This window comes from Coptis chinensis, chromosome 3 (genome assembly GCF_015680905.1).
Source record: "Coptis chinensis isolate HL-2020 chromosome 3, ASM1568090v1, whole genome shotgun sequence".
Classification (NCBI taxonomy): Eukaryota; Viridiplantae; Streptophyta; class Magnoliopsida; order Ranunculales; family Ranunculaceae; genus Coptis; species Coptis chinensis.
The window spans coordinates 116492212-116514553 of record NC_141458.1 but is presented as its reverse complement, the minus strand read 5'-3'; the positions used below and the strand labels follow the sequence as shown (position 1 = coordinate 116514553).

At 38.1% G+C, this 22342-nt stretch overlaps 2 protein-coding genes and 2 long non-coding RNA genes across 4 annotated transcripts; 1 reads left to right on the top strand and 3 right to left on the bottom strand.

Annotated features, from left to right (window-relative positions):
• The first annotated feature begins 450 nt into the window (after positions 1–450).
• Positions 451–2884, top strand: LOC147513397 (uncharacterized). The gene is made up of 5 exons (XR_015217381.1): positions 451–1501; positions 1600–1700; positions 1781–1910; positions 2028–2096; positions 2528–2884. It is a non-coding gene; the product is annotated as an uncharacterized LOC147513397 (long non-coding RNA).
• A 1037-nt stretch (positions 2885–3921) lies between these two features.
• Positions 3922–6299, bottom strand: LOC147513396 (putative NADH dehydrogenase [ubiquinone] 1 alpha subcomplex subunit 5, mitochondrial). Its single transcript, XM_086596442.1, has 2 exons — positions 5731–6299; positions 3922–4329 (listed from the first exon to the last, which is right to left on the bottom strand). Exons 1-2 carry the CDS (start codon positions 6047–6049, stop codon positions 4142–4144), a joined length of 507 nt encoding a protein of 168 aa, XP_086452568.1. The 5' UTR covers positions 6050–6299; the 3' UTR covers positions 3922–4141.
• Positions 6300–7222: 923 nt separating this feature from the next.
• LOC147513395 (uncharacterized) lies at positions 7223–8811 on the bottom strand. The gene is made up of 3 exons (XR_015217380.1): positions 8758–8811; positions 8629–8690; positions 7223–7724 (listed from the first exon to the last, which is right to left on the bottom strand). It is a non-coding gene; the product is annotated as an uncharacterized LOC147513395 (long non-coding RNA).
• Positions 8812–14788: 5977 nt separating this feature from the next.
• On the bottom strand, positions 14789–16332 carry LOC147513394 (WRKY transcription factor 22-like). The gene is made up of 3 exons (XM_086599539.1): positions 15824–16332; positions 15605–15717; positions 14789–15508 (listed from the first exon to the last, which is right to left on the bottom strand). Exons 1-3 carry the CDS (start codon positions 16246–16248, stop codon positions 15471–15473), a joined length of 576 nt encoding a protein of 191 aa, XP_086455665.1. The 5' UTR covers positions 16249–16332; the 3' UTR covers positions 14789–15470.
• Between the last annotated feature and the right edge of the window lie 6010 nt (positions 16333–22342).

The following is a 22342-nucleotide window of genomic DNA, read 5'->3' as shown; positions in this document are numbered from 1 at the left end:
ATGCATTGTTTTTTCGATTCTCTCTGGCATTTCGTTAACCCATTTCTTTTGTAATATCCTATTCCAAAATATTGGGGGACTATTAGTATTTTGAAATAGTGGGGGATTGTTGGAATCTCTAATGAGTATTTCAAAATATTTGTGTGTTGTTTAGTCCCACATTGGTGAACCACCACTAGCAAGTGAGGTATATGAGGTGATCCTCTAGCATAAGGGCGTGCCCTTAGGGTACAAAGGCTTTTGTGTTAGGAGGGAGGACTCACCCAAAGCCACACGCGCGCGCGCCCGCCCGAGTCGCGTCGGGCTTGGGCTTGGGCTTATTGTCTAGTGGGTAGTGGATTACCAATTGCTGCCTAAACTTGTTTTTCTTTTTTGAACAAGTTTTGGTGAGTGAGTCGCTGATCTTGAGTTGGACTCTCAATCTCATAGTTTTTGGGAGACCGACTTTGAGGAGTCATTCTCAGGTTTGGTTACCGACTGAAACCTCTATATAAACACAGCAGTGTGTGTCTATAGAATAGCATCCATTACAGAGAGTAAGAGACGGGAGTCGTGCTGCTGCTGCCTCCATACACCAGCGAAACAGAACTCGTGGATACTGTCCCTTCATCCCACCCTACACGAATCAGAGAAACAGATAAGTCTTTATTCTTCTTCTCTTCTCTTCTTCCTGTCAGCCGCCAGAGAGAGTTATATTGCTGTTCTAGAGGGTAGTCTGTTCTAGTGCAAAGTCAGACTGCTGTTAACCATTGAATCCTGTGAGGAAGACGCCACTGTTGCCTTTCTGCACCATTGGAAGGGGCAAAATCTTTCCTTAAGGACAGCCTAATCCGTGCCTTGGTTATTACCTTTTATTCTGTCCTTGTCTTCTATTGTTTTCTTTTATCTGTATACAACACCTTTGTCTCAATATTCAGCACTTCTACTACCTCGTTTCCGTGTGTATCCTCTTCAATCTCTGCCAGAGCCGCAAATTGGTTACTCGTGCCTGCGTCCTTAGTGGCACTAACCTCATTGTTATCTCCATCTTTCTTATTTGCGTCCTCATTGTTAGCTCCATCTTTCTTATTTGTGTCTGCTCTCACCCATTCCTGATAAGACTGGTATTATTTATTTCTCCAATTGCAAAAGGAAACGCACTATTTCCATGACTGTATTAAAAAGTCGTAATAATGGAAGTTAGTAAGGACTTTTTTTTTGTAGTTTCAACCTTGATAAATGTAGAACACTCTGGTATATATGTTCTAGAATTGTAGCTAGTTAGCGCAAAAATATTTTTGTATTCAGTAAGCGTTTTGTACTTGAAGTGCTGTATAAATGGTGACTATGACCAAGTGTTCAAACTTATGGAGTTAAAGGTGCATGTGCTAACTGGGCCGGGGAGCCGAGGGGCTAGGTGATGGCTGAGGCTGGAGGTGCTATGGGTGAGCCTAGAGCCTTGGCGATGGTCCTAAGGAAGCCTTTGACTGCATAGGTTCAAACTAGGTTGTATAAGATCCATGTAAGTAATATGAACAATTGATTTTCTGATCTATTTTTCCACTGTGTAAGTTGGTTCTTTATTGTATAACAAAATTATGTTACCTTCTGATAAAATAGGTATCCTGGAAAGACTTTCTAAGAAGTTGATAGCGCATGGCCTTTCTGTTGCGGTAATTGCAACTGCAAAGCGTGCTTACTCAAGGAATTTTACGTACATGGTACAGTAACTTGCTTGTTTTTCCGTACTTTTTGTTTTTGAATCTTCTTAGACCACAATTTACCTTTTGGAATTTTGCAGGCCAAGAATTGGAGCCGGTGGCAATCTCAAACTGCAACGTCTACTTTATTTGCTTCATCAAGTTTTGCTTCTTTTCAGACAACTTTACTTGGAGCAAAATTTTGTGAAGTAGGAAGGCTAAGGATACAGGGTAGGCTAACATGATACGAAAATGAGTGGAAGTTGTTTTTTTCTTTTGGCTAAAGGGTTTGCTGTGTAATTAATTAACCCGGGAATAGTTCTATACCTGTTCTTGTTGTTATTATAGGTACTCAACGAACTGACAGAATTTGACATGGAAACATGTAAACTTGATGAGAAATGGCCGCTTGTACTGGTATATTCTCACCGTCTTACATTTCTGAATCTCTTTTCTCTTTTGGCGGTGCATCAAACCTCCTCGTTGCACTATGCAATTGATTCAGTTTTCGTCTTTTGGAATCCGCACTGTGGTATGAACAGGTTCACCTTATGCACCTTCACCTCACCCACTTGTCAACCCACCTCATATAAAACACGACTGAGATATAAGATTAAGTCTCTAGAGATTAGCATTTTGAACATGCAGAAATCTGACCAACTCCTACTCATTTTATCTGTATTGATGTTGCTGTTATTATTAAACATGAAAATGTCTGTACACTTAGTGCAGAGACATCATAAATATGTGATAATTTTACCAACCAAAGCAATCCTCATGTGAATGTTTTCTTTGCGTTAGCTGATTCTGTTTGTTGCTTTGAACGTGTTGTTATGATTTATGTTTAGGTAAATGTGCTGACAGACAGCTGAGATCTTCGGCAACACAGTAGCCTAAGGAATATGCAGAAGGTAGATGCCAAAGAACTGTTTACTTGTATAGAAAGTAGGGTGAATAGTGATGCAGATTTACAATTTCCTGGAGAGATGGATTCACATGCTCGCATTCATGAGCAACAAGATAGTTATTTGGAAAGATCCAGTTCTTTGAGATGTGGAGACATTCATGAAACTAATTCATTACCGGAAAGGGATGACAGTGGGAATTTAGTTGAATAAAGAAAAGCTGGAGAGTAGAGAAAACGTTTCACTATGGTTGGTGACATTCTGGTTAAGTTGTTGCTTTCTAAATATGGTTATCAGATGGACCAAACACAGGTATGTAGTATGTATATATTGGCGAGACGTCCCAGATACTTTGCATTTTTTAATCCATGACCTGAACATTTATTCATTTTACAGGTGAAAATGATGGCCTTAAATGGTGCTAATTCCCTTGTTAGACACGCCAGAGTTCTAAATTCCGAGATGAAGTTCATGCAGTTGCCTTTCGAGTTTTCTTCCTCAAACTCTCATTACATAACTCCTTTTGTTGCCATTTTATGCCTAAATATTGGATTGCCATTCTTGATGCTATACAAATCTGTGAGTTTTCCTTTATCTGCCCTTAGTTAGAGAATACAACCTTTGCTCTTACTGTTTTAGGTCTAGAAGGTCTGTGGTATATCTTATATTATGTTTTTATGGTTTATTCTTTTTAGAATGGTAAAGGATACCTTTCATAGTACAATTATATACTCCATTAATTAAATCTTGCACACTGAATGTCTTACACAAAATACTTCTCCACCTGGTCGGAGGTCTCATTGTTATAAGCTTTTCGTGTCCGGGTGCCAGCCATATAATGGAACTTAGAATAAGAACATCGGTCTTTTCACCCAACATAGCCTGTCAGAGTAGACCATCTTATGAATCACGGTGGGTGCTTAATAGCTTCCCGAATTTTGGTATGGGTTTCTTATTGAGAGGGGAGCTGCCCCTCTACCTAGTTACAATCATCTTCAACTTCTTCAAAAATGATTTCCTTTCTTCTAACAGATTGCATAACCAAATCAAATTTAAACTCTGGACCAGCTTTGTCTTCAGGAGCTGTCAGAAGTCCAGTCATATCCCTCGTCTTTTCTGTCTTTTCTACAGTAGGAGCAAGGACTTAAAAACTCACAGTAGTAAGGACATTTGTTTCATCACAGTAACGACTTGAATTAGGATTCCAATGAACCATTTTATGTGATCCTCTGATTTTGGTAATTGTTCAGGTTCTCAACCTGGCCAGAAACAGTGCAATGCTTCCAGGTTCAGAAATCACCCAATGTTTACTTCAAATTTCAACCATGAAGCCCATGTGCAAACTAAAAGACATCATTTCAGAACAACTTCCTACAATTGCAGTAGCAAAAAAAATTCAACTGAACAAATCTAAAAAAACAAAGAAACAAGGCTGCTTTAGGTAATTGTTCAAGCTCTGGTCATAAACAAAGCTCTCTTGTGCAAATCATCCATACAGTCTCAAAAAGAAAAAGCAAGACAAGATGACTTTCAACATAGGAAATCGGAAGACTTTAATTAATCCTTTATTTGAGGCTCTCCAGATGTGACTTTTGGCTCTGGGCTAGATGTGACAGCCTCCAAGGTCTTGTAAAATTCCTCTGGCAGTGGACCTGGTCGATGCTGAGGAACATGCTTAGGAATTGGAGCATCATTCTCAATCACTTCACATTCATAGTCTTCGGACGCGCCCCAAGGTGCCCACTCTACACCAAATTATTGCAAAAAGCAGAGGTAAAGGCATTTGACATCTTTCAATAGGATAGAGATGAAAGTTTAAACTTGAAAGCATTGAGAGAGACTAAAAGAAAAGCATCGAGAATGATATGTGATCGTCTAAAGGCAAAAAGATTAAACAAATAAAGATGGTAGGTCAAAGCTCCCCACAATAGATACACACACACTGAATCACACAAAGTAAAAGAAAGCATAAAACTAACAACAACTCATCGGTCTCATCCTAACCATAGTACGCAAAAAAATACAAAATTACTCCCACTTGGAAAACATAATTGACTCTTGCCAGAGGACTGATTGATTGAAAGCAGTCGAAACAAGTTATTTCTCACCTTCACCCAAACAGAGAACTCCTACTATTGATTGAAAATTACTACCTTAATAGAAGTTAATCCTCCCAAGACACAATCCCTAATGGGTCATGCTCCACACAACTAAAAATAAAGTAATAAATAAGTGGGAATGCCCTCTCGAGAACGCCAAAATGCAAACATAAACCTGCCTTTTTATATATCTTGATCGTTGAGAAAACACTGCAACTGGAGTGAGGCTAAAACAATAGATCAAAATTTCCAAAAATGAGACATGGATCAAGATACTGCATATATCCAAAATCGCGATACTAGCTGTATCAAGCAAAAGGTCAACCTCCCACCACTCTCTAGATCTCTATAAATCGCTTGAATGCCACCGAGAGAGGTTCCCTTTGGATCAAGACAGTAAGGTCGTGACACTAGCAGGTGACGACTAGCAAAGTCGGTAAAACCTTTGGGTGATGATACCAGAGGCCTGGGGCTCGAACCCCGCCAGCATCAAAGAGTTACTGATCTCATTTAAAACAGGCTTGCCAATCAAAAAAAAAAAAGGTCGTGACACTATGCAAACCAAAGAACAACTTAAAAACATCTATCCAAACAGTGCAATTTATAGGGATATTTCTGTGTATCCCCCCTTTTCCTTCTGAAACTTATAGAGACTTAAATACCATCCCTCTAGTAATACAAGTTATAATAGCCTCCCAAACATGATCAACCAAAGTTGTCACAGACAACTGCTGACAAAACCTTATAGAACTTCGCTTGTAAAAGACCATCAATTTAAGGGTGTGCACAAACTTTAACTTGTGAGGGTGCTTACAATGCACTTGATGGCAAAAGGTAACATTGCCTCGTCTTCCCTAACCCAAAAGGTATCTACTTACCACCAAAACACCTGCATTCACTTATATACTGAAATTCGACAATCGTCACAATTAACCCATCTACAACCCTAATAAACCTTGTTTAATCCCAAACAAATATCGTAATAACCAAATTACTCCCCACAATGAGACATTTTCCTATAAATTAAGGCAAAAAATGTTACCGTACCGATCATTTTGCCAATGAGAGTGAGTTCATCTTTAGCTTCCTCAAGAACTTCTTCAATTTGACCACACCCAAGTTTGTTCTCAATCTGTTCCCAATCTTCTTCTTCTTGACAAACCTTCAATCGATGTTTAGTAAAACTCTCAACAGCTTTTCTATAACCTTCATCTTCAGGTACAGATTTGATTTCATTTAGGGTTTTCGAGTAGAGTGAAATCAATTGTTCTCTTGCATTTGGTACCACATCTAATCCTACTATTCCTGTTGTTTCTTTCACTCTTGCCAGTAATGGGAAACTCAATCTGCGTAGGAACATACTCATTTTTTTTTTCTATGATCTCGATTTGTTTTAGTTAGGGCAATAACAATGTATGTGTGAGCTTGACTGAGTTTAGTAAAGGTCAAATTTTGTAATTACAAACTTATGCCCTTGGGTCTTTCATTACTATTTTTTTGTTTTTATGGAACAAAAAAGTTTGTTAATCTATTATTGTCTTGGTTAATACTACACTGACCAGGAAAAATGACAATGTTGCAGTGGTGAAAATAAAAGTCAAAAATCTTTATTCTCTTTCAATTATAATTTTTTCATTCTTATTTTGCAATTCTCATTTTTTCTTCATAGCAAACTATCAATTCTATTGATTTTTCATTGTGCAATATTGATATTGCAGTGATTTTCATTGTGCAACATTTATGTTGAAGTGATATTTCTCTATGTAACATTAACGTTGTAGTGGTTTTCGTAATGCAACATTGAAGTTTTAGCAAAAAAAAAAAAAAAAACTAAGTGGGGGAAGAGGGGCATTTGTGAGAATATGGAAGAGAAAAACAAAAGAACATACGTTACCGTGCACCAAGCAAAATGTCTACTTTTTTTTTCCTGTCCCAATAGGCAAGAGACATCCCTACGATTAGTCGGTTTATTTTTCAAAATAAGGCCATCTTAGAACAAACTAGCATCATGCACGTGCGTTACACGTCTTAACAATACATCACTCGACCAGAAAATTTCCAAAGAAAAAAAAAAAGTCCTATACTCCTTTTCTCATCTCACAATCAAAATCATCGAATGAGAGACCCAGAAATAATTCAACCCTGGAATTTTAAATTGGATATATGACATAACCAAGTGAAGACAAGAAGCCAACAAAGGACACACATGAACAATAGGCATACAAACGTCAAAAATTCAATTTTTACATTGACAGAAGAAACCATAGTTGTTCGCAACATCAAGAAGACATTACCCATTCGAACTTAAAAAATTAAGAGGGAACAAAAATAAATTACACATGAAGCTCTAAACTACAGTTCCACGCCTAGGAGTCTGGGACCTTGCAAACAAAACAATGTAAATGTCAGAGCAAATTTCACAGGTAAATAATAAAGCAATGTATATTTTTAATACAAAAGTTTACATAATTTATAATCGATCTCCTTTCTACACTATGCTTGAACCTTAATAAGGCTTGAAAAAAAGTGTCACGGTGTGTATTTCATTCTTAATGCATCCAGCAAAAATAGAAATACCAATAACCACCCGTAAACTCTCAAGTATCAAATTAAATTAATCCAATGCACTAAATCTTTCTGGTTTCCTAATCCCTAATAGCAATCCATATGAAACATGGATAATCAAATGTGGCAGGTAATGTTATCAAACCAATTATAGCCGCCAAGACATTTATATAAATGGTATCTTAACTGCTACAAAACATGTCAAACATCCAAATACTATTCAGAATCCAGCACAATTGAAAATTGAGCATGGTTTATTCTTATTACATGTGTATGCATAATCCAAGTTGTCGGGTATTGGTATATAATATATATGGAATCTGGATTGGTTGTGACTCACCACATATAGGCTTGTGGAATGGCTGAAGCGGTCGAGGAAGCACAATGCAAGTCTTTAATTTGTATAGGTTCGAACCTGTGAAATGGAGATGGATCGAATGGGTCTGTTTAGGGCAACGACTAACCATGTTTCACACCTGTCAGCAAAAAAAGGAAGAAAAAAAAGTAGAAAAAGTTTGTTAGGTATTGAGTAGACGTACTAAGTAATGTAATGGATAATTGATAAATAAGATGAAAAATAGTAAGATATGAATTCTTAATTTGGAAAGAATATGTTCATAAACTTTTTAATAGTAAGACATGAATACTACTTTAAAAAGAATGATAGAATTACTTAATACAAAAATGATTCTATTCCAACTAAGAAAAAATAGAGATGGATGGATGTATTAACTGCGTTAAATAATCACAACCTTAAAAGGTGCAATTCCAAAACTTTAGGATGAATTGCAGTACATTCATTTTGATTTATCACAGTTTTAAAGTATATATCATTTGAATAAGAAATAAAACCTTGAAAGCTTTCAATCCAACAGGGATGCTTGCAATACCTCCTCCAAAAAGCATTCTCTTTTTATCCAGTAATTTTTTTGGCTTCTCGGGTTATGCTTAGCTATGTATTGTGACTCTAAGCTTCTTATTACATCCTTTTTCAAGCCAAAGCTTACTACAACCTTCCTCAAGCATTAAACAATAAACACTGATCTCAACATCCATATCAAGAACCAAAAAAAAACTTACAAAACATAAAATACTAAATTTTATGATCGAATAAAGAGTGTATAGTGTCGGAAAAATTAACAATGGGAGCTAAGCTTAAGAAACAAACCAAAGGGAATGAGATACATTTTATGCACTTGTTTACTCTCCATAAGACTATAACCATGAACAACTTATATTATATGGAATAAGTAAACATACATTTTAACATCTATCTATGATAAATGAAATTTATAAGCACGACTAAGTGAATTACAAAATAATGATATGCCAACTTGAATGTATTGAAAATTTCTGGCGAAAACTGAAAACTCCATATACCCGATGTTTGGATCAATAGCAAAAGGCATTAAGCTCCGATCCACTAAATTCGATTAAAGTAACTGTCAAAAGTATGTAAGCGACACGAATAGATATGAAATTGAAATCTAAAGGGTTACAAACAAATACCTAGACACCTAGTGCAAGAGTAGTAAGAGCTTTTGAGCATCTAGCATCTTCAGCTGTCTTACTCCATGGAAACCTTATTCTGTACGTCTTAAAACAATCCGTTAAGAAAAAAGAGAAAATAAAAACCACAGTTAACCCAATTTTGTAATAAAATATTTTGTTTGTAAAAGATGTAGTATAACTTACAAGAGTACTCAAGCTTATATGATATTGAGTCACTAACCAGCAGTAGTCTAAGCGAAGAAACTACATTCTCAAGCTATGGATACCGGAGGACTAATAGTGGATAGTATCCATGTAACTCGAGCAAATAGAACTGACACCCATCCATTAGCTTGAAGCCCTCAGCTATGGATATCTAAATATTAAACAAATGATTTCTTATTCCAGTAATAATAGCATCTCCACCTTTATTATAGATACAACATGTCCACCTACCACATCTTCCACTTGACTTAATGAAAACTTCTCACTCCATATCCAATAGAACCAGGTAATCGTCCGGTTAACCTTTCAATCGACTAACACAACATACAAAATAAAACCACATTTCAATTAACAATTATATGTAAAGCGAAGGGAATACTTGACTCAGAAGTCAGATGACATTGTGTATGTACTTAATCAAATCTCGAACACACACACAAAAATTATGCATGGGCATTGCCTATAAAGCATTATGAGTCACCACATCCTTTTTTAAGTTAGCTCGCTCCATCATTTTGCAAATACCCATAGCTTCTTGAAACCTTCCAAAGCACAAATGCATAATATATTGGGTACATAATATTTGTAGCTAGTAATTAGTATAAACAAATATATATTGACTTTCAAAGTGGTGTGCTATAGAAAGATGTGCCCAAGTCCCATGGTTCTTCGGCTAATAAAGTAGCACGGGCCACATTTTTTAGTATGGGTGGATAGAGTGGCTCCAAAAGCAATTTCTTTTCATTATGCATGAATGTATGAGTATTGGACTCACCATCAGGAATACTCTTGTGGTTGAATTGCCACGGTCAACCTAATAAGAGGTGACAGAAAAGCTCTATGGATTTAACCAACTAGTTAACCTTAGTACGTTAGTGTGTCATCCAAATGTCTACAGGACTATATCTTGATAAATGCTGAGCTTAATTAACTGCCTACATACAAACTCTACTACAATATATAGCATGCTCAGAAAATGTTAGGATATGTGAGGATCAACTGTGTTAGAATCTCAGAAACGCAAGTAAAACCACTTTCTTAGATACATTAAGTTCTCCTGAGACATAGAAAACATTGATTTTGTTTAAGCACACATTTGACATAGAACTGGAAAGGTTAAAATAGATGTAAAATTGTAGTGCAGTAATAGGAGAAGTTGTTGAGTGCACCTTTAGACTTTCAAGAGCTGCATCTTTGAGGAAAATGCAATGGCAATCCAGTCTAGTTGGAGCACCGACCACTGCAGCTGGTTAATTTCGGAGTCGGCAGAGTAGGCCAACATGGGATCAATCCCATTGGGACCAGCAACAGTTGACAACTCCCAAATGAGTGTCTGGGCATCATCACCAGCAAATTAAACAGATATGGCGAGGACTCTGGGGAGCCCAAGCAATAGCATTAACGCTTGTGCGGTGCCTATCCAACTCAGGGACACACATTGTGGGAGACCGAATGTCTGCTATCCATCAAAATGGTAGCCATGTACCTCAAATCCTGTTTGTTCGGTATCGGGATGAGGACTCTCGTAGATAATGGCGAAGTGTTATTTGTCCCTCAAATCATATACACAAATATTTCTCATAAAAATCTCCACAACTCTACTAAAATCCACACCCCCTTTATCAAAAACATCAATGACAACATTATAAGTAAGCAAATTAGGCTTCAAACCAGAATTTTCATCGAATCAAAAACCATAAGCGAGATTTAGAAGACAGAACGGGGGGAGACGAAGTGAGAGAGACTGAGCGGAGAGAGGAAAAAATCGAGAAGTGTCGAGATAATATTTTTAGACAGTGAAAAGACCAAAATACCCCCACAATAGAAAGCGAATGGATAAAATTACCATTGTAAAAAAACTGTTCATCGACCCCATATTTTTCTAACAAGCAACACTCAAAATCCTAGTTATGCTTCTCACCTTCCACTTGTGCTTTTCAAATAATATTAGCAAGAACTATTTCTTATAGCACATGTGCTTGCATCCTAGTTATTCATTACCGACTCCCTTCACACGTATTAAACACCAAAATGGTAAAAGAAAGTCGCATTCCACAACAAAACAACATTTTTAAGAGTTGGGTGTTTCTTAAAACACAATTCTAAGCCATAAAAAAAAACACGACTTCATCTTAAAGAAAAACAAACAATGCTTATAAAATATGAAAATGCATAGCAAATACTGAGTTGTTGTTTTTTTTCTAACCTGGCACAGACGAAGAGCAAGGGAAGCAGCTTTCTTGGCTCATAAACCATTGTAAGTTACTAGCATGTGTCCTGTGCTACGCATCAGTTCGCCAAATTGTAAATAACTAAAATGAAAATTGTTAAAAAAACTAAAGAGAAACAATTTTTTGTGAATCTCTCACTAAGAAAAGATAAACAATTTTCTAAAAATGGAAAAGATATACAATTTCTATACATAAATTTTAGCTTTTAAATTAAGAAGACTATCATAAAATTATTGAAAAAGGAGGTGGTTCAATTTTAATAGAGATCAGGGAGCCAATTGTAATTAATAAATAGGAGAGATGTAATTTAAATAAACATAGGGAGGTGGTTTTAAAATCTTAAAATTGAGAGATTAGAAATACACTATTGGGTTGAAAAGTGTAGTTCCTACAAACCCGGCCTATCATATACTGTAGAGATATAGTAAGATTAGGCTATTTGAAAGAACAAACCCGGCCTATCATATAGTGTAGAGATATAGTAAGATTAGGCTATTTGAAAGTTTTGACTTAGTCCGAGAGTGTTAAAAGTCAGTATTGAGTGTGGACTCTAGACTCGGCCTTGTTATTCTTTTTGGCCCCAAAAGCTAATGACAGAAAAAGTCAAAAAGCTACTAACGGAAATGAAAGCACACTCAAATAATTGATATAAAAGTCGGCAATTAGCCCCAGGATATTCTAGATGTTGCTCAATCACTCTCTTAAAAGCCTGCTTGTGAAAAATTCTCCAAATGATTCTAACAGCATTTTGGTAAAATTATTTTTCTAATTCTTCTTTTACCAGTACCCCCACCAGTAGAAGAATACTATGCGTCTATTCACCAAGATGGCAACCAACTAAACCTCTGCAACACTGAAACTCGAAGTTCGTATTGCAACATTGTTGGACAAGTTGCACAATAAGTGATCAGCATGTTTTTTTTGCTAATAATTCTTCTTTTATAAAGGAAAAATCACCAACCGTACACACCAGTGTCGAATGGGTTCTTCCAGCCCAGATGTCGAACAATGACCATTATTTAGGGAAGGCCACTAATTAAATTTCTTATCCCTTGTACTGAGATGTAATCGTGCCCAAATTTTTGGTCGGGCTGATGCTGACTCCCGATTACGTGAGGGCATATGTCCAACTCATGCGTGGAGTTGCTTTGGGACTGAGAGCCGTTTTGACACTCACACAAGTCACACTCCTAACAACTGTCAAATCCACGCTTAAACGAATGTCATATATTCAAAATTGAAATTAATGTGCAGGCGAAATTAATTATACGAAAACATGATAAACATCCACATTAGAGGTATTGGTCCTACTTGATTATAATGTCACATTATACGAAAATAGGGTGGTATTGGTCCTACTTGATTGATAATATGAAATTAGACATTGACGACAAAAAATAATGTGTAATTAGAAATTGGTCCTACTTTCGTCTAATGTCCAGTTTGAACGTGAGGAGAATAATGTGTAATTAGAAATTGGTCCTACTTTCGTCTAATGTCCAGTTTGAACGTGAGGAGTTTACTTATATTTTTCAAATTCCCATGATACCCTTAAGCATGCGATGGCAAGTGAGGCAGTGGGAAATGGGAATTAGTAATTGGTTCTACACGTGTCCTGTTTAGCGTTCTAATCTCACGCTGTTAATCTTTAAATGAAACACATCTCGAGGAACCCAACATAAACAGAAAAGTTGATTAGATTTCAACACATCTTTCGAATCACTACTCCTTTTCCATCACTTTGTCTGGACACTAACTCCCCAACCTCAAACAAGGTTGTTAGTCACAATTTGGTGGGGAAGATAATGGCTTAAAGCCTAATGGTATGGGTTTAGATTGGCTTTTCAAAGTTCAATGAAGAAGATGACCCATAACCATGGGATGATATATCAAGATTGTTACATGTGTCATTTTTTTACTTTTTATTTTTTGTAAAATATATCTAGATAATTATAACTAAGGTTAATTTGTCTAAATCCCCTACATTTGTAAACATCATGGTTTACCCCTCACATCGTTTGACTTCCATCCCTTTTCCGTTAGTATTCTATCTAATATTAAAATTACTCCTAAACCAATGGGATAGCGGGTATTTTACAACAAGAGAGGGGTTCGGGGAACATATAAAAATGACACTTAGTTTCATCAAGATACCAACCACAAGATGGGTTTAAAATCAATGACTAAGAATTAGCCAGCTTGGCAAGTCTGTACTGGCTTTTCCTTAAGCCCAAGTCGAATAAGCCAAGTCCATTATGTTCACCTTTTCAGTCCAGTCTTCTTCTTCCTCCTCCTTACTCTCTCACATTTTTTTCTTTCAATTCCTCACTTAATAAATAATACATTCTTACTAACCAATCAACATATATTACCATATTTTACAACAATTGATATCAAACTAATAAAAATCCAACTACCAATTTTATTGATTTTCAATATATTTTAATTTTTATTGATTTTTGTGAACCAATGTTTATGTCAATCTATAGAAACATAATCCAACATTAAAACCTAACTGAAACTCAAAAGAATGATTTCATATTTCGGGAAAATAGATGTCCCATCAACCAAATAAACTTAAAAATAACAAAAGTGGATGTGGTTTTTGGTTTTGGTTTCGAGAAACAACAAAATGCAATTTGATTTCACCAAACGGGGCTTGGATTGGATTTTAAGGATTCTGGAATTTGTGGGATGTAAGACACAAAAAGAAAAACAAATTCAAATGAGAGGAAACGAATTTGAAAGAGGTTGTTCATTTTTAGTGAAAGAAATTCGATAATAGACGAATCGGATTATGTTCGTATGATTTTCAAATCATTTCTTGATAAACAGAATCGGCATCCTCACAACTCGTCTCAAAAAATGGGGAAAAAACAAAGTGATAGAAGTCGAGAGGAAGAAGAATAAGACAGTACGGCTAGCTTGGCTTGGGCTGAAGGGGGAAAAAAAATGATTTTGACTTGCCACGTGGCTAATCGTAATCATGGATTTTAAACCCATCTTAGGGTCAACAACTTGAGTGAAACTAAGTATCACGTATTTATGTCCCTTGATCCCCTCCCATAAGAAAAAGGCAAAATGTAATAACGATTCTTTTTAAAGGGTAATTTTAGAATACTAATGGAATTGGGATAAAAGTCAGACGGAGTGGGGGGTAAATCATGATGTTTACAAATGTGGAGGGTTTATTATAAACTAGTGACAAATGTGAGGGGTTTAGACAAATTAACTCTTATAACTAAATATGTGTTTGCCATGTGATGGGTATTTCAGTCAGTACACTAAGTTTCTAAAAAAAATTGAGTCGGTCTAATTTTCTATTATCAAGTAGGACCAATACCTAAATCACCCTAGAATATTAGACGCCAATTTGACCTATTAAAAAATCAACTTCTAAACTAGTAGTTCATATGAAAATCACAAGCAACCCATGGACAAGTGACAACCATATATGTGTAGTTAATTTATCGAAAGAAAAAAAACCATATATGTAGATTCCTTTGGTACAAATTTCAGTTAAAAAATGTATTAAACGTTGACTAATTTCGTTAATTAACGGAGAGAACATAAACTAAACTACAAAAAGATAGTGAGACAAATAACAATGTTGATAAAGTCAAAGATAAGTGAGGTAACAAAGCTATGTTAATAGAGTATAGAATATGAAACATGGAATTAAACTAAAAACAACCTCTTCTTATTGTCATCTTCATCTAACATTTTTGGGTAAATGACACGTTTTAATTACAACTAAAAACTGTTCTACTTTGCCGGGCAAAAAGAAAGTTTCTAAGAAACTTGTCGCTATCAAACGCTACCGGCGGCGGTGGCGGAGAACCAATGGGGTGAAGTGAAACAGTCATCGAAACCAATCGGGATGGTGTCTGTAGAATTTGGTCCGGCAAATTGTTCCAACTCCATGAACAAGTCATCAGTCATTAGTCCTTGAAATTCAGAGATTCCAAGATCATCATCATTTTCTTCTTCTTCTTTGCTTTGTTGTAACATAAGCTCATCATCCTCTTCTTCCATTGATGTTGTTAATGGTGTGGTTGGTGATAAACCAGTTGGTGAGGAAGAAGAACAAGATGGGGGTTTGTCCATATTGTTGGTAATGGTGTTTGGGGTGGGAGGGGTTTGAGGGTGGTCAGTTTATGGCGAGTACTTCCAGCTAATGAGTTTCTATGAGTTGGAATTGGGTGGTTATGTTCTGCTGTGTATGTTATAACGAACATCCCTGGATCCGAACGGCTTTTTCAACTTGTTTTCTTGCTAAACATCCCTTGGAACTGCTACATCTATAATAACCCCTGTTTCAAAAACAGAACATAATCAGAACCCCTGTTCATTTCATAGAAAGCAATTAAATTGATTCATTTTAAAGAAAGTTATTTTGGGAAATTTACCTTGGGTATGGAGACCCTTTGATGGGTTTTGTCCATATTTACGCCAAGCCCACATATCTGAAGATAAACCTTCAGCAGGCACTTGACAGACCACCTTCTTTTGTTGATTCTTTCTGTAATTAATGAAAACCAACAAATAAATTACATGCTTATTAATTAGATTGAATTTAATTCAGCAAGATCAGTAAGAATTAACTCATAATCAATTAACTAACAAACCTTCTTTTTTGCCTGGGAGTACTAATGGTAGTAGAAGCAGCAATAGTCCTTCTAGGCTGCTGCTGCTCTTGTTTCATTCGTACTGAAACTCGATGCTGCTGCTGCTGAAGTAGTAGTTGTTGTTGTTGAAAAGAAATGGGGTTGGGATTGTTTAAAGGGGAGGGAGGAAAAAGGGGTGGTTGAAACTTGGGAAGAAATGGCTTGTAAAGCTGTTCAAATTCGTCTAAAACAGTTTTAGTCTCAAACAAATCGGGAAAAGAGAAAAAATTCTCATTTTCTGGAAAACCCAAAGATGGAAAACAAGCAAAAGAATCTTCCACAGGTAATACCGAAGCAGTTGCAGTAGAGTTGCTGCTGTTGCTGCTGCTGCTGCTGCTGCTACAACACCCTCTTACCACTGCTTGGAGATCCCAATCTTCTTCCATTAAAGCATCCAGCAAAAGCAAAAGATAGAAAAGAGAGAAAAATAGTGGGCGCTGACTTTTGGAGAGAAAAGAGAGAAAGGTGAGGAGGCACTTATAGATCTAGTGTTAAAACCTGCTCTTGAAAATGTCAACAAGTGGTATTGTGGTTTACCATTGACTTTGGACAAATGTCAAAAGCAGTTTTGTAAGGTGAGGACTAAGTAAAAGAGGTCATGTATTATCTAATGGTAGCAATCACACTCCGATTGTAGCAAAAGTCCACACGCTCAGCTCACCGTCGGTCGAGCCGACTTGACTTTTTTTTTGAGTTGAGATTGGAGACAAAATGGACAGCGGGAGAGCTGGTGTAGTGGGGGGAGTTTTTACATTGAAGCGAACAATCCGGTTGAAGCCACGAGTGAGAAGCTTCATGCGCCTCGATATACACGAGGCTTGTATTAAATTCATCGTCATCAATAGATGTGCGTTTTTTTGTTTTTCTTAGAATCCTTTTTTTTTCCCCTTTTTTGGCTTTAATAAAAGGCTAAATCTATGGTGCGCAGGTCGTATGGTGTGCTGTCAAATTTGGGCCACTCATACCAAGGGGTGCGTGTGTATTGTATGGCAGAAGTACTGATCCAAAGGTCCATATTCTCTGCGCACCATACATCTCGCGCACTGAAGAAGTGCTCTTAATAAAATCAGTTATCTTCCCCAATAAACTTATAATTTTCAAAATTTACATAATTTCAAAAAGTTGAAAATCTGAAATTTCTTCCCAAATACGAGGCTAAGAGGTGTAAATGTTGTATTTTGTTAACCTTACTGATATATGTAATCTTTGGGGAGAAAGGTGCTTGAGGGATTGAATTGACCGAGTTCATATGGGCGAACTGCCTACGTATCAAGTTCTCTTTGTTGAGGGGAGACTTGAATAAGGTCAAACGTAGTTCTTCATCCTCTTTATATAGGCAAGGTGTCCGCGTCAGGTTAGATCCAGGTCTTCAGATCACTCCCCAACCTTGATTGCGAGTTATGGACATTTATCATAAGGCGTGTCTGAAGCTCCGGCCTTGATGGCTGTAATAAAGACATACGTTACGAGCCGTTGTGGAACGAGAAGAGTGAGCGCTACTTAGGTCGCTTCTGGTTGAGATCGTCCATTCATCTCGAGTCACTTTGAAGCGAGCTCGCAAGACGGAAGTGTGAGATATTGATTGGTGGTGAGGTCGCTCTAGACATGAGTTGAATATGTTGCTTGTCTGAAGCGAGCTTTGAAGACGAGGATACGAGATTGGTTGGTAGTTTTGTATGTGTTGGACACGTGTCTAGTATCCATTGGTTGTGGATATTATTTTCTCACACAACCCCATCTCAGTATGTCGCTATAGATGAAATAGCGATCTGCTGAGAGAGAACGTACGGTGGCACGTGTATGGCACATGTGAGGGTGTGGGCATTTTTGAAACTGGATCTGAACCGCTTCATCTTCGGGTGGATGAAATTATCACGTACTTGAAAAGACCACTCATATGAAGACATGTCAGTCTTTGTTTAGGTGCAATGATGATTTGCGTTAGAAACTGAACGGACGACTTAGCTTGTATAAGACATTTTTTGGGAACTGAAGGGGTAGTTTCTATCCATTTTCTCCAGCTTTGTGAGAACGTAGACTGATCAGGTTAGTTTTTCTTGCATTTATGTTTTCGCTTTTCTTCTTTCAATAGGTTTATATCGGAGTTCCGTCGAGTAAAAAGGTTTAAAAAAGTTTGATTCTGACGACACTCGGTCGGACGAGTTGATAGAGAGATCACTAGGGTCCGAGGATATGGTAGAGGAGGAGGTTTCTGGATCTATTATTGCCATTTCGAGTGGTGACCTTGTGGAGGATGGTTCTTCTTCTAGTAGTTTACCAGCCAATGTTGTAAATAGGAGTGCCATCATGAATTTTGCAGATATTAGGTCAAGATTCGGCATTAACATCCCCAACCTGGAGATTCACGACCTGAGTAATGTAGATAACGTGTTTAGTAGTAGTTTTGTACCGATAAATCGAGGGGTTGTTGTGTGTATAGGGTAATTGAGAGCGGGGCTGCGTTTGCCGTTCTCGAAATTGACTTGTGATATTTTGAACTTCTGTGAGAAGGCTCCATGTCGGGCCATTTAGGAAATGCTTAGAGGTCATTAAGGTATTCGACCTGTTGAACGAGTCAGGAGAGTACGATATAAGACTTGATGATATGTTAGAGTACTTCGAACAATTTTAGTTTTCAGACTATAACTGGTAAGTCTTTTGTTCTGGATGGGGTAAGCAACGAGTCTTGGGAGCAAATACCATTGTTGTTAAGGGGTGACTACTGTGTCGTTGGAAGTAGATTGAGGTGTAGGAGTTATAACTTTGATGGTACGTTTGTACTGTTGTTTGCTTTTGTAATGTTTTCTTGTTTCTTTTCTCTTGGTAATACTGACTTTGGTTGTTGTTTGTGTCTGCATATGTTGTTATTTCGAACCGAGGGTTTCGTGGGGAGATCGAGAGGTTTGCGAGACTTCAGTGATTTGAGAAAAGGGATTTTCTTGCAGTTGTCTCGGGTTATTTCACTGAGCACGGGGGTGAAGGTGTTAGGTCGAGGAAAAGGCAACAAAAAGGAAGAGCGCGAGCTGCTGGTGTGATAAGTTTAGAGGTTGAATCGAGAATGGAGAGAGAGATGAGTAACTTGGTGACTCGTGAAGATCACCGCAGAAGTCAAAATGGGCCAGTGAAAGTGGGAGGTAACGATGGTAGTTCGTGGCGGCGGGGCTGTGAGCAGCGAACCGACCGCATTATTGGGGGGTTCAGAGGTCGCTGCTAGGGAGCCTGGGAGGCAGCAGAGGAAGAGCTCCCCGCTGGTGATGGACGACATGGTTGTCGCGGTTTGTGAGTCCCAGCTGAAGAGGAAGGCTTGCCCTTCTAAGGTTAGGCCTGGGAAGCATGCCCAAACTGAGGTTGGCCACGACCTGTTCAGGGAGTATAGCGAACATGGGGCATCCTAGGTCTTTTCATAGGTCAAGGGTTGCTCCTGATGTGAGCGGCCTGGACCTAGAGGCTTTTAAGGCGATCGGACTCAAAGGCATTACTTACGGGGGCGTAAGTTCTCATTGTGAAGGTGAAGGTACCAAGTAAGGTAAGTGGAAAGGCAGTGATGGGGAACGACAACCTTGACCACAACCTTATGTATGTCGACGACCATGGTGAGAAGCAGACCATACAACGTTCTAACTGTAGCTATAAGTCAGCTCCTGTAGCGGGTTGTCTGCTTGAGAGTATCGCTCTAGATGGTGACCGGAGTGACCTCGATAGCAAGAGTTTGAAAGAAAATATGAGGTTAATAGATCTGTCTTAATGCTTCGTAAGTGTTGTAGGGATTTGTTTTTTCTTATTTTGTGTTATTGAATCGTTTGAATTGTGATGGTGATCACTCTCTCACTTTGTATAGATGATCAGTGGGTATCGTAAGCTTAAAGAGATTGCCCAGATTGCTGAATCAGATAATGCTGTGATTGAGGGGCTTAGGGAGGAGTTGAAAAACATCCAACTTGTTCAGGCATCTGAGAAGAAATAGTATGATATACTGAAGGTGAAGTACCAGGACGCTTGCTTAGACAAGGTTATGGTGGGTAATGAACTTGCTCAAGTGGGTGTTGAACTTGCTCAAGTGAAAGCAGAGCTTGTGACAGTCACGAACTATGCAAAACGCTGTAAGGAGGTCGCCCAAGAAGCGAATGATGTTTACAACTCTTTGGATTTTAACTTTGTGGAGCTAGAGAAAGCGTGTTCAGCTTTGAAGGAGGAACATGAACGCGGGGCTCCAGGTACACCAGTACTAGACGTACCTGGAGATGCATGTGATGTTTCTCCTTTGGGCCCTTCTTCTTTAGTGATCATGGAGTGCCTGCTTGATCGAACCGTTGTTGGTAGTCTGGTACTTCTTTTGAACCTACTGCTGGAGCCATTGTGGAAAGCGTACTTGATCCCTTAGCCGTTGAAAATTTGGAAAATGTGTCTTAATCTTGTCAGCCTTACATGATTGTTTCTCTCTGTTCCTAATGTTTCCTGATGTAAGTGATATTTATACAATAAAGCTGGTCTCCTAGGCTTGCCTGGGCAGTTCGCCTTTTATATTTGTTGTGACATGGGCCAGATACATTAAAAGCTGATAACTTGGGGTGACCTAGGCAGTTTGCCTTTTGTATTCGCTTTAATTTTGGTATTTGGACTAGCTAGCTTCCACATAAGTGGCAGTTCGGTAGTTTTAAAGAACTGGTTTTCTGAGTATGTTCAGGCAGTTTGTATTTTGCACGTATGAAATGTATGTTTGCTTTGAAGTATTAGCTTACTTTTGTCTGAATGTTTGTTGTATGTTGTTTTGACATCTCAATAGGAATTTGACCTAGAGATTTAAGTTCCGCTGTCTAGGAAGACTTAGGATGCCATGAAGCATTTGAACTCGACTGAGCATATTGCTTAGGAGAGCGATTTGACTATTACAGAAAATGCTCTGCAGTACATTGATCCTAGAATTGTAGGTCTTCAATGAGTGAGAAGTGTTGTCTTTTAGTAGCCTTTGAGCTCGATTGAGTATTTTATCGTAGAGAATGTTTGAGCTCTGGAGAGTGTTTAAGTTCGTTTGAATGTTTTGCTCTTAGAGAGCGTTCTGCACTTAGTTGACCCTAGAAGTATAGGTCTCCAACTAGCAAGAAGAGTTAAGGCTAAGTAGCATGTGAGCTATATAGCCCTGAGCTCGAGTGAGCATTTTAATGTGGAGAACGTTTAAACCCTGTAGAGCGTTTTAGTTCGAGTGAGCGTTCTGCTCTTAGAGAGCGAACTGTGCGTCGACTTGACAATATTGAGAGATTGCAGTGCATTGATGCACAATAAAACTATGTGTATGAATGCTAAGAGTAAGAACTCATGGAAATGGAATTTTTTATTGATAAAATTTCTTTAACAAGAAAGTATTCCAAAGACGTGGAAGTGCCTGTCCATCTTGGGCTTTGATCCAATATGCTCAATTGCCAACGATTCGTTCCACTATATAAGGGCCTTCCTATGTTGGTACTAGTTTCGAGTCATCCTTAGTCTTTTTTAGGACTAGGTTGCCAAGTTGGAAACTTCGAGGGTTAACTCGCTTGTTGTATGTCTTCCTTAGGGTTTGGTGGTAGGATGCCACTCGAATGGCTGCTAGGTCACGTAGTTCTTCAAGTAAGTCGACCTCTCATGCAAGAATGGAATCGTTCTAACCAGACTCGACAATCTCAAATCGAGTCGTTGTAATAGTCAACTCAGTATGAATGACGACCTCAGTATCGTAACATAGTGAGAATGGTGACTCGCCTGTACTAGAACGAGCTGTCGTTCTATGAGCCCATATAGGATGTTTTTTAGCTGCATTGGCCATTGACTCTTTTTCTTTTCAATCTTCTTCTTTAAGTTCTCTAGGATTACCTTGTTGCTCGCTTCTGCTTGACCGTTGCTTTGAGCGTACTGGGGGGTTGAGAACGCGTGAACAATCTTCCACTTAGCCAAAAATTCGTTGACTGTTTTTCCCTTGAAATGGGAGTTATTGTCCATCACCAATGTGTGTGGTAAGCCAAATCTGGTGATGATGTTAGTCCAGATGAAGTTTCTGACATTAGATTCTTTGACATGAGCCAAAGGAATCGCTTCCACCCACTTGGTGAAGTAATCTATTGCAGCTAGAACGAATAGGAAGCCTGTGCTTTTCTGTGGAATGAATGGGCCCATGATGTCCAAACCCCACATGTGAAATGGCCAAGGGCTAGCAATGTTGATGAGTTCGCGAGCTGGCTGGATGATATTATGGCCAAATATTTGGCACTTAATGCATTTCAGTACATACTTCTTTGCATCGATCTGCATTCTTGGCCAGAAGTATCCTTATTAGATCATTTTGTGAGCTAGCGAGTGACCTCCTACGTGGTTTCCTCATTCTCCCTCATGGATTTCTACGAAAATCATCTGACCCTGTTATGGGCTTATGTACCTCAAATGGGGTCCTCCGACGGATTTTTTGAAAAGTTTGTCATTTACTAGGCAGTAGGGACCTGACTGATATTG